The 11,450-nt window shown below is 39.3% G+C and overlaps 1 protein-coding gene across 4 annotated transcripts; it reads left to right on the forward strand.

The window, feature by feature from the left end:
* The first annotated feature begins 1,768 nt into the window (after positions 1-1,768).
* On the forward strand, positions 1,769-10,932 carry LOC134871855 (ras-related protein Rab-6A). 4 transcript variants are annotated; one of them, XM_063894801.1, is made up of 8 exons: positions 1,769-2,126; positions 4,488-4,546; positions 4,658-4,711; positions 5,372-5,477; positions 6,487-6,598; positions 6,948-7,041; positions 8,626-8,692; positions 9,686-10,932. In XM_063894801.1, exons 1-8 carry the CDS (start codon positions 2,057-2,059, stop codon positions 9,742-9,744), a joined length of 621 nt encoding a protein of 206 aa, XP_063750871.1. In that variant the 5' UTR covers positions 1,769-2,056; the 3' UTR covers positions 9,745-10,932. The 4 variants fall into 4 exon arrangements, with proteins under 4 accessions (XP_063750871.1, XP_063750869.1, XP_063750868.1 ...); XM_063894799.1 differs by lacking the exon at positions 6,948-7,041 and adding an exon at positions 7,919-8,012 and having other exon boundaries at positions 1,770-2,126; XM_063894798.1 differs by having other exon boundaries at positions 1,771-2,126; positions 9,680-10,932.
* The last annotated feature ends 518 nt before the right edge of the window (positions 10,933-11,450 follow it).

Genomic DNA, 11,450 nt, shown 5'->3' on the forward strand with positions numbered 1-11,450 from the left:
CAAGGACACCTGATGAATTATGAAAACCAGAGGTGATTATTAATACTGTGAGCATGATTACGATCAAGTGTGGTTTTGTATTCAATTGAATGAGAAAACAGACCTCAGCTTTTTAAATGCCTCAGCAAGATGATCTGGTATATGATTATTAGCATTTTCTCTATCTTGTGCTGAAGAAATATCAAAAGTGAAAGAAAAAGACAAAAAGACCATTTGGATTCGTAGGCACTTTATTATTATTATTATTATTATTATTATTATTATTATTATTATTATTATTATTATTATTATTATTATTATTATTATTATTATTATATCAAAATATGTGAAAATCGTCCCTACAAACATTAAGGTAATTGATTTATCAAGTAGTTATCAGTAAAATAAAATGAGGAATATATTGATCATAAATATAGTCAATAATTTATGTATTTGTTGGTTTGTCTCTGGCTGAAGCAGGTAAATGAAGTCACCACATTGCCTTCTGGACAGCAGCTGTCCGCTGAGCTGAAGGTCATAAGCAATCGAATGTGAGCTCCTGTAAACATCACAGCAGGATTATAATTTTAAAAAGTGTCTGACAAGTAAGACTTCCACTTTCATACCTACACATTGCTACCCACAACTGTGATCATTTGTTTAATTTACAAAGATAATCACGCCAGTTGGATGGTGGTCAGAGCATTGCAAGTAAAACATGGCATTAATATAGTGGCTAGAAGATTGTATAATGTGCACATTACTGCAGGAATGTCTCCAAATCAACTTTGAAAAAAAGAGGAAGCATTCTTTCAACACCACATGGTGTTGCTCATTTTTTGAAATGGGGAGTTTCAATACATAAACATTCCTGTCTAATATAAGTTTACAGCAATATAATAGAATAATATAATTGATATGCATTGATTTACTTTTATAAGGGCTAAAATGTACAGGGAAAGGATACACTGCATAACAGTTTCAAATCAATGTAATAATTCAAAGATTATTCTGGGGAAAAATGTATACAAAATGTATATAATTAGACGGTCAATTGGATCATTACCATTAAATATAAAGACATCTTTAAGACAACATAGGTACGTTATTTATCTATGACAGGGGTGTCCAAACTATGCAGCCCCTGGGCCATTTAAAACCAGCCCTCAGCCAATTCAAAAAGTATAATGTAATATGGCCCATACCTGAAACTTGTACTTCTTAAATGTTTATGTAAACATATATTACACAGTAGTATTCATGTGTTAATAAGTCGACTTTTCATATAAATTCAGTTATTGACCTAACAAACTTGAAATATACCCTTCTTTCTTTAAAACCCAATCACTTAAATAATAGCTCTCAGAACAGCTTCTGTTTTGAGGAATGAGCTCCCAACAACTTAACTGAGGCAATATACCTCACATCTAGTGGCCCAGCCCTGCGCATATTTTTATGAATGTGGCCCTCTGTGAAAAAAATGTGGACACCCTTGATCTATGAGATTAATATGAAGGTTGTAAAGGTGATGGGGTGGGTACGCCCTCTGGTGGACCTTCAGTGAAACAAAACCCTTCCTTCTCAGGCTGCTTCTCTTGGCTATGCCTTTGTCGTACTGTTTACTATAGATGCGTATAATGGAAACAGGTGGTTTATGATTTAAACCTTGTAATTTCCTGTTTAATTCTTCAGTGCGTTGTTCAGCTACATGGCTTCACCTTTTTCACTTTTATCTGATTTATCCTCCACCACCAGAGGGAAGCAAAACAATAACACAACAAGAACACAGTCAACTTTGTGTATGAAGAAGAAAGTAGCCCAGGTTGGGTAGCTGCTCCAGACATGTCAGATAACTGACAGGAATGGTGACTTGGCCGCAGTAGTTAGTGAGTCATCAAAAAGTTCCTGAAAGCTGAAGTAAGGATTTTGGAGCACGAAACGTCATCAGGTGCCCTGGGTAGAGGGTTAACAACCCGGTAAAACGTTAAGACCGCGGGGCTTTGATATCTGACAAACGCTTGTTAGCTAGCATTAGCTGCTGCCTAGCTGCGGAGAGAAGTACCACCAGGTTTCAGCCATGTCTGCGGCCGGGGACTTCGGAAACCCTTTACGAAAGTTCAAACTGGTCTTTCTGGGGGAACAGAGTGGTAAGTGTGATGCTAACGTCAGAAGTTGTTTGTATGTCGAATATGCGTAATGTTCTTCGAGAGGTTGCTAACACTAGAGTTTGGTGAGCGATTAATGTGAACCAGTTAGCTTAGCCAACATTAGCTGCGTATCATTACGCTTGGCACAGTAAAAGTATTGCGACACAGTAACTTGTTGCTTAATGCTTGTTCACAATGTCTTCACTGGGTGCGTTTTATCGTTTTTCCTGATGGATTGAGTAATGTATGTGGAAATTGACTTGTTGGCTAACTTCCGCTGTGAGCTGTAATAACATGGTATTAGAGCAGGCAGTGGCCGCTACTACAATGTTACAAGTGTCAATTTAGTAGTGAAATACAGTAGTAGTTCTTTCTACTACACATAATAAAAACATTGGTTGTATATTGTCTTCGCATTAATGTTACTTCCTAAGTAGAGGCTAAATGCTAAGTGTGTTACAGGTGATTTATTGTATCTGGGGCTGTGTTCAGAGGAATGATATCAAACTCAGTCAGAGTCCACAAATAATATGGCCGTGATTACACAGTCAGATCAGTGTGACCTCCCTGGGGGATTTTATGATGAGGGGGATGCATCCCGATTACTGAACCTGCTCAGTGGCATTCCTACACTCTCCCTACTCATTTCCCCTTTTGCCTGGAACTCTGAGTAACACAGGGTGTACTTGTACTGGAAGGGGAGTTGGTTCTGTATAGATCCATGCTTAACAATCATGTGTCTGTTCTCAAAGGTTAAGGTGTAGGGTTTTTCATTATGTAGTCCAAAGCTGTTTATTTACCATGCCAACACAAAGCACATTTTGGGCTTCATTTAGAATTGGGATGCACTGATTTCACTTGTTCTCTTCCTCCTGTTACTGTTTCTGATATCTGAGTTTTGGTATCTACTGATTCCAAGTGCATATATAATCCTGAGTTTAAAATCTGTCTACCTCACAGCATGGGATTATTTCTGTTCGGGTTATTATGTGGCCAGACATTGTTGTGGTTGTATCTGGTTGAATAATGTCAGTATGATACAGATCCATCTGAACGGTGTGTAGAAACATTAACTATTTATTCTCTGCCAGGGATTATTTCTCCAAAGCTTTTGTGTCCTGGGTTATGACTCTCCTCTTTCGTCAAGATAAAACAGACTTTGTGTTTGTCAGACATTGTGTGATCAGCTGTTGTTCCTTGTACACAGCAGTGTTGGCTTTGGCCATGTCATCATCACTTGAGGCACAGTGTAACTGATAGTGTAAGTGGAGCACAGCAAAACAGTCTGAGGCTGGGGTGCTGTGCTAGTGCGGGTGCTCAAAGCAACAGTATGTGTGTCTCTTTCTCTGTAATGTTCTAAAAGTAAAGTTTTACCAATTAAAATCAGCAAGGTTGAAGCCAATGTTATGAAACTGTTTACAGAGACCATGTTTGGAGAAGGTGGAAGAGTAAGCATAGAAACCTAAACACCTCAATGTTGAACAGTTCAGGCCTTTACAGAGCTAGGCCAACCTTTTTTTTTAAAAACGTAATAAATGGGGAGCCTGGTTCCCAACCCTACTGGTCTCTCAACATTCCTCCACCCTCAAACTTCTCCTACAAAGGGCTGTGCACCACACCCTTTAATAATGGACACGTTCCCTCAGAGGGCAGCAGGAGTTACATTCTGCTTTCAGCCTCAGTCCAGTTACAGGGTTCCTCGTCTGCGGCTCATAAACTGTACAGAACTTCAATGTCAGTTCTTATTTCAACTCTGTTATCCGGCAGTCAGTTATAATCCCTCGTTCACATTATTTTCGTACATCTGAAATTGTCAGCAAAGTTGAGCATCAGGCCGCACCTTGTCAGAGACTAATCTAACGTTTAAAATGTTCCTGGACATAATGAGAGAGGCTCACACGATATACCATTGACCCCGCCCCACCCGTTATTATGATATGACGTAGTATGAAACTGGCCTTCTCTCCCTAAAGTTATTCAGTTATTATCCGTTAGGGTTTCTATTTGGTCTGCAATGTTGTTTATTTTCAATAAGAACTGAATGAATAGTTGGTTATCCTAAAGTGTTCTGCAACAGTTTTGGTTATTTGTTTGATCATTGTCGAGCAAAAAAGTGCAGCCTTTCGGAATGTTTTGCATATAAATAAAGTCATTTCAAGATCTCACATTCGACTCTCAAAAACCAATCAGATCAATCAATCAGAGAAGAAATAGAAGATAATGGATCGAAGGATCAATTCATCAGTTAGTTGCAGACTCCAAGCCGTACTTGAAATTGCTACACATTATTTGGTCCATTTTAAATAGTTTAACCTACAAAGTGTCATCAGTGCCTTTACTCTCTTTCTGTTTGTTCTTCAGTGGGGAAGACTTCGCTGATCACCAGGTTCATGTATGACAGCTTCGACAACACTTACCAAGTGAGACAACACCTCCACCTGATTTTGTCACTTGTGAAAAGTTCATTCATCAAACATCGATGAGTCAAAGAGGATATGCGGGTTTATTAACTACTTGTAATCCATTTTCAGGCCACAATAGGAATAGATTTCCTGTCGAAAACCATGTACCTTGAAGATCGAACAGTAAGTTTAATTTTAGTAGTGATTTATCAGATCTTGATAGTGGGGTGTTCCTGTCTCTGTACAGATTTAAGGTTTTTTTGCTATTTAATTTAACTATTTATTGAAGGTGCAAATTTTATTTTATTTATTTGTTGCCTTTTTTATTTTATTTGATGTACCTCTGTAAAGCGCTTATAAAATAAATGTAGTATTATTATTATTTCTCTTTATATAGTAGTATAGCTTGGTTGTTTCTAACAAGCACACACCTAGACACCCCCACACACTTGGGCCGTCCTCCCTTCATTTGTTTTTTTCCCCCCTCAACCCAAGTTTCTTCCTCTCCTCTCTACCCCTCCATCTATTCTCATCACTCCTGTTTTGAAATCGAACACCTTACTTGATCAAAGGAGGAGGGTTAATGAAAAGAAGGCTGATTATTTATTTATACCCCCCCAGGCCCAGACAGCTTGCTAACTGTCGGTCACTTCCTGCATGCAGTACACTCTTTCTGAATGTTTTCCTCATCCATCTGACTCCATTCAGTTTCTTTCCATTTGCTTTTTGTCACCATAACGTACCTTTTTTCTGACATCAGTTTTGTCTCATTTTGTTTTCATCCCTTTTGTTTTGTTTGTTTGTTTTCTTCTGTTTCTCCCTCATCCCCTTCCTGCCCTACAGATCAGGTTGCAGTTGTGGGACACGGCGGGGCAAGAGAGGTTTCGTAGCCTGATCCCGAGTTACATCAGAGACTCAGCTGCTGCGGTCGTAGTGTACGACATCACAAGTGGGTGGATCACCTGTGCTCGTTATGTTAACATGTACCAATACTCTGTTAGGTCTTTTTTAACACATTTCTTTTTTATTAGTAAGTATACTATAGTAGACTTGGCTTGCGGTCGATTTGTCAGTTTATCTTAGGAAGGTTCTTAACGGATCGAAATGACCCAGAAGTACCTCAGTGGCAGCCATGATAAGAGCTTGTCTAGATGATAGGAAAGGAGCTTTGAAACTTCCGTTATAACCTCCTTTAGCTTAGGAAACACTGGACCCACCTTTACGAAAGGAAAGGCAGCAACTTTTACCGTGACACAACTTTCGGCCGTTCACGGAAACAACCGATCGTGACCGAGAAATGATATCATGAAAGTTACGGTGCTTATTAAGCAAATTAAAACCTATACCGTAACGTGCTAAAGTGCTATGTTTTGAACGTTCAGCTTTGTATTCATCAAAAGGAGAAATATGAATGTTACTCTTCAACTAAAATTATCAAATAAAGTCCACATTTTTGAGTGTTTGTCACTGGCATAAGTTTCACTTTCCTTTTTTTTATTTCCGTACAATTCCAACCTAATGAAGAATATATGTCACTTTGTTGTCCTCGTTCATAAAGCATAAAACAACACCATCAGAGCACGGTGCAGAGTAGATGTGCTTTCAGTAGTCCTGTACAGAGAACTGTAGTTCCCCCACAGCAGACGCACATTAATAACGTCCTCTGGCGCATCATAAATACGCCGGATAGTGTAAGTGCGGTCGTCTTTTACTAAGTCCTTTTCAATTCTCCTATCCACTATTCCTTAACCCTGTGACGTTTTACACGGGTCAAAGAATAGAGCATAGGAGAAGAGGATAGGAGCTGATTTTATTGACAATTCGACCGTACCCATAGTGAAGATGTGCAGGACCAGTAATTCCACTTCCTTCCTGTCACAAACATCCCCGTTCTCACAGCTTACATCCCCTGAATACTGATGCCCTGCTGCCTTTTCCTCCCCCCGTCTTTCTTTCAGATGTCAACTCCTTCCAGCAAACCACAAAATGGATTGATGATGTGAGGACGGAGAGAGGAAGTGATGTCATTATCATGTTGGTGGGAAACAAGACAGACCTTGCAGACAAAAGGTAATGTGCTCTTCTGTCCTCTTGCCTGTGTGTAAGTAGCTCCTCTCCATTAAGAGCATACTAATGAAGTCATTGATCGCTGCTGCTGGCCTGTCGATACTGAGGTAGAGCAGGTTGTCTCTGCCCTTCGTGGATGTCAAAGCCCCCATTGACTTTTTTTACACTTTGTTTAAAGATATTGATTATTAACAAATGAAGCGCAAAAACAAATTGATAGTTGTCTGCTGTGATGTTTGATATTCTTTGATCTGAAATGCCCTGCGCTGTGATCTTATCTATCCACCTGATTAATGAAGTCAGTTGTGCCATGTTTTCTCTGCATCTCCTAACCCCCTTTTATCTACCGCAGGCAAGTATCTATTGAAGAGGGTGAGCGGAAAGCCAAAGAACTAAATGTAATGTTTATTGAGACTAGTGCGAAAGCGGGCTACAACGTGAAGCAGGTGAGAGTGTGTGTGAGTCGTGCTCTGTAGTCCTGATGCAGAATCTGCTGCCTGGGCTCCACACCTAAAGAGAATAAAAGTCAGAGCTTCGGGAGGGTTGGATTTTAAAGGTCTGCTATTATGCTATATTTGAACAATATATTGTAGAGCCATATCTATACAAAACTTGTCTGTGAAGTGTTTTGCTCCAAATACCAAACAGATCCCCCATTGTAGCATGTCTCATCCCCCTCTATTTCAGCCGTTCCTGAAGTGCTGACCACTAGAACAGAGACATTATATGTATTATATACACAACAACTCTAAGTCCCTCCTGCAGACATCCTGCTGAATACACAGACACACAGAGGTGCTGCGGAGGGGGTTCAGCTCCGACTGTATATAGGGGACGATAGGTTGGGACTTGTCATGTGGGCGGGACGTTGCCAGTAGTTCAACGTAAATCCAGCCCACATTTACCATATGACGTCATATCGGCAGCAAATCTGGATCAGCTCGTTTGTATCCCCGTTTTTAGAGATGTGGGTAAGGAGGAAAAGAGAGAGGGTTGTATTTTCTGACACTTTGTGAGTCTCCTTACACACCGGGGACACATATTTATGTATAAAAGACATCAAAAACTACATTTTGCATAATAGGGGACCTTAAAATCAAAGATCTTAAAGAGTCATACTGGATTTATTGAGACATCCTCAAATTGGCATTTCTAAAATCGTCTTTAGGTCCAGATCACAGGGGGCAGCAGCATCAGGAAGGGGCACGACTTGTTATTCCACTGCAACCTATTCACACTGTATTTTCTTTCCCCTTTTGTTTTTGTCGTTGTCTGTGGCAATATGTGTGTGTGTCCTGTGTGTTGTGCGTTGCCCCATCGCAGACAGATAACCACAGAGGAGGGAGAGCAGAGAGCGAAAGAGATGAATGTTCTGTTTATTGAAACAAGTGCAAAGACAGGCTACAATGTCAAACAGGTAGAGCGTGTGCACCTTCCTGTGTGTGGGTGTGTGTGTGTGTGTGTGTGTGTGTGCGCGCTCATAGTGCTCATTCTCTCTTCTGATTGGCTTCTATCTCACACACCCTTGCGTACATAAAGGTGTGCTTTAAACGCTGGCTTGCTGTGGTTCAAAGTGAGGTGTGTGGATTTGTTTTTCAAGCTCTCTCCCACCTGAAAGAAGTCATTATTTCTGATTGGCAAACCTTTAATCGGGCAGGTGGGTCGGGGTCTGCAAACCTAAACTCACTGTTACACTCAGTAGCAGTGTTTTAATTGCATGTGTATCAAGTGTAGTTCTGTGATGCTTTTTAGGGCGTGGATCCCTTTTTAAAACTCGTTGGAATACATGAATCAGTTTAAATCTTCCAAGCTCCATCGATGAATTTTTAAGTAAGGCACCGATCCACAGAAATATAGCCTAAATGAAAAATGTAATTTGGTAAAAGCTCTGGTGGTCATCTTCCTCTGTGCGAGCTTCAAGCTAAATCATGTGATGGGAGTACGCTATCTTTACTTCATCTTGTGCAGCTGTTGTGCTTTGAGTATATTTCCTGCTCTGACAGAAAACATCTGGTTGTCATTCCCTCCAGCTCTTCCGTCGTGTGGCAGCCGCCCTCCCCGGCATGGATAACACACAGGACAAGAGCAGAGAGGAGAGTATCCTTTGTGTGCATGTCAGAGTCAGAGGGTCTCTAATGTCGGGTCATATCGATGGCCCCTGCCAGAGGGAGACTGTAGCACAGCACTGTGACAGACAGATGTTGTTCTTTAACCTTTGTGTCTCTTTTAGATTTATTTTACCAGTGAGGACACGTATGTGCTCCAACACAATGACTGAGAGAAATACTCTCCACATCTAGGCTGCAGTTAGGATTGCTCAGCGTCATTTATAACATTGACATTCAAATTCTAAATCCACATTTGAATGCTGTGCAGCTTTATAAAGTGTTTCTCTCCTGCTAAACCTGCTATCCCTGAACAGTTACAGATATATTTTTTCTAGAATTTGATCTGGTACTGACTGTAGTATTGTTTCTTACCCGTGCGATCAAAGTCGAAAGGTCAAACATTTTTGAAGATATCGATGTAATCATTTCCCAAGTTAACCCCAGGTTTTTACCAAATAATCTGCTTTTCCCTGTGCTCTAAAAGTTATAGTTATAAACAAAATTGGTTAGTTTTGAAAATAATGGCTACAGAAGCTATCAAGGTAGCTTGGATTCAGTTTGATAACTTGTAAATGCTGTATATCCACTGTGAGTTAAGATTTTGTATGACACTTCAGCAATATAGGGTTTGTTATTTTAGCAGCTTTTACAAATAACTCCTTGTGGCGTTAAATGTCACATGAAAGGAAGATCAAACATGATTTATTTTTCTAGAAGGGCATCTGTTTCGAAAGACAGTGGGGAATCTTCCCTGGAAAAAAGATTTATATAATGCCTGTCATGTCCTGCAGTAGAAAAACAAATGACAACAAATGTTTATCTTATTATATTATATAAAAAATGTGTATATAACACACTTTAAACATTAACTTAGGCATGGACAGAAGTTTAGTTTGATCCTAACATCCTCTTGTGATGATTATGCAGTTGTTTTTTTCCAGTTCTGTGACGTTCCCTTAACTCCTTAACCCTTCAGTGATAGACATTAAACTGGAGAAGCCACCGGAGCTACCGGCCAGCGAAGGAGGCTGTTCCTGCTAATGCCGGCTAATGTCATAATGACATAAAGCAACATATTTCTCTTACCTGCTTTTTTTCAAAAAAAGATGTGGCAGCCGCCTCTTCCCCAGTTTGAAAGAGAACACTACAGCCGTTATTCCTGCGCTCTGGAAAGCTGCTTTTTGATCCGGATGCTCTGAAAGTCATAAATCTCTTAAATTGAATATTTGCACTGTAACACACATGTTGAAACCGTATCCACAGCTGTTGCCTGTCATTTCAAACAAACCGAGATGGGGGCTGAAGAGTAATGGGTGTCTAAAGATGACCCTTTGAACCAAACTGAAAGAAAGATGACGTGTGTTTTTGCATTAAAGCATGTGATGAAGATTGAGAATATTGTTTAAAAAAGTTAAATATTGCTTTAAGGTTAATAAGCACAATAATAACACTGTTCTTTGTTGTTTAACTGTCTGGACACGGTCGCACAAACACACTAACTACAAGAGCAACACTATCACTGCGTCGTCCCCATTACCGTCCTTCCTCTCTTCCCACACTTGTCCCTTGAGATGGTTTCTTTCTACCTGGCTTCCATTTTCTATTACCTTTTATTTTTGAATAGATCTCTAATTATTTTTTCTAAAGATTACAGCTATCATAGATTAAAACTACTGCTTTGAAGTTAGTGCTTGAGAAGTATTTTCTCATATATTATAAGAGTCCTAATCATGAAAACCCACTGTAAACATTAGATATGGAGATATATGCCTTTTGGAGTTTAATTGTAGAAGACTTCCTTGGTTTTGGGTTTAAGTAGTTAAGTTTGTTATGATGTTTTATGAACACTTTAAAGACTTTTTTCTGCTTGTTTCTATTTTGTTGGCATTGCTCATTTGTTAGTGATTATTCTACATGTGTATTTAATCCACAATGACTTGTAATATTTATTTTTATTGGATTCATGTTTCCTTTTTTTATGGCTGTTAATATCTACACTTCTGGTGAATCACTAATGAGATATGCATCCGTCTGAAACACCTGTAACTGAATCAGCAGCGAGCCTGCTGCTCCCTCTACCACCTCTGGATGGTAATTTGATCATAGTGATAATACAGTGCAATGTTTTTGTGGACGTATGGAGGAGAGTCTGGTTTGTATAGCAAAGTATTCCTTAACGTTTGTCTCTGGAATGATTTTAAATGAAAGAATAAAAAACACACTTGTCAATGTGGCTGAAATTCATCATTGTCCAAGGTCTAATATTGGGGTTAAACCATTTTTTTTACACTTGAATAAGGCATTAACAACATAGATATAGATAGATAGATATGACTTTTATTGATCCCAATTTGGGAAATTCTTTTGTTCCAGCAGCATTAGAAACATAGAGTCAATACAAAATATACACAATAAGAAATAGTAAAATATAAGGATAAACAAAAACAAAAAAATATTTACAAATCTAAAGAAAAAGAACAGGAAGTAAGAATGATATATACATAGAATGATTAAACAGGATTAATAATAATTTAAATGAATGTGGATGTGAATGTCCAGTGAGGTGTAAGTCCAGTGAAGCTATGAAGCAGAGAGTTCTCTGCCAGCCAGAGGAGATTTATTAAAAAGCGTTATTGCCGTGGGCAGGAATGTTTTCCTGTGTCTGTCCTTGTTGCAGCGGAGCTGTATTAGCCTGTTAGAGAAGGAGCTCCGTTGACTGCCCAGCTGCAGGTGGAGAGGATGGGTGG

The sequence above is a fragment of the Eleginops maclovinus genome, chromosome 11, assembly GCF_036324505.1.
Source record: "Eleginops maclovinus isolate JMC-PN-2008 ecotype Puerto Natales chromosome 11, JC_Emac_rtc_rv5, whole genome shotgun sequence".
NCBI lineage: Eukaryota > Metazoa > Chordata > Actinopteri > Perciformes > Eleginopidae > Eleginops > Eleginops maclovinus.

Coding starts and splice junctions, on each gene's coding strand:
- LOC134871855 (XM_063894798.1), top strand. CDS start 2,057: ATGTCTGCGGCCGGGGACTTCGGAAACCCTTTACGAAAGTTCAAACTG. Junction 5,478..6,486: donor CGTAGTGTACGACATCACAA/GTGGGTGGATCA, acceptor TCTTTCTTTCAG/ATGTCAACTCCTTCCAGCAA. Junction 7,042..8,625: donor CGGGCTACAACGTGAAGCAG/GTGAGAGTGTGT, acceptor CATTCCCTCCAG/CTCTTCCGTCGTGTGGCAGC.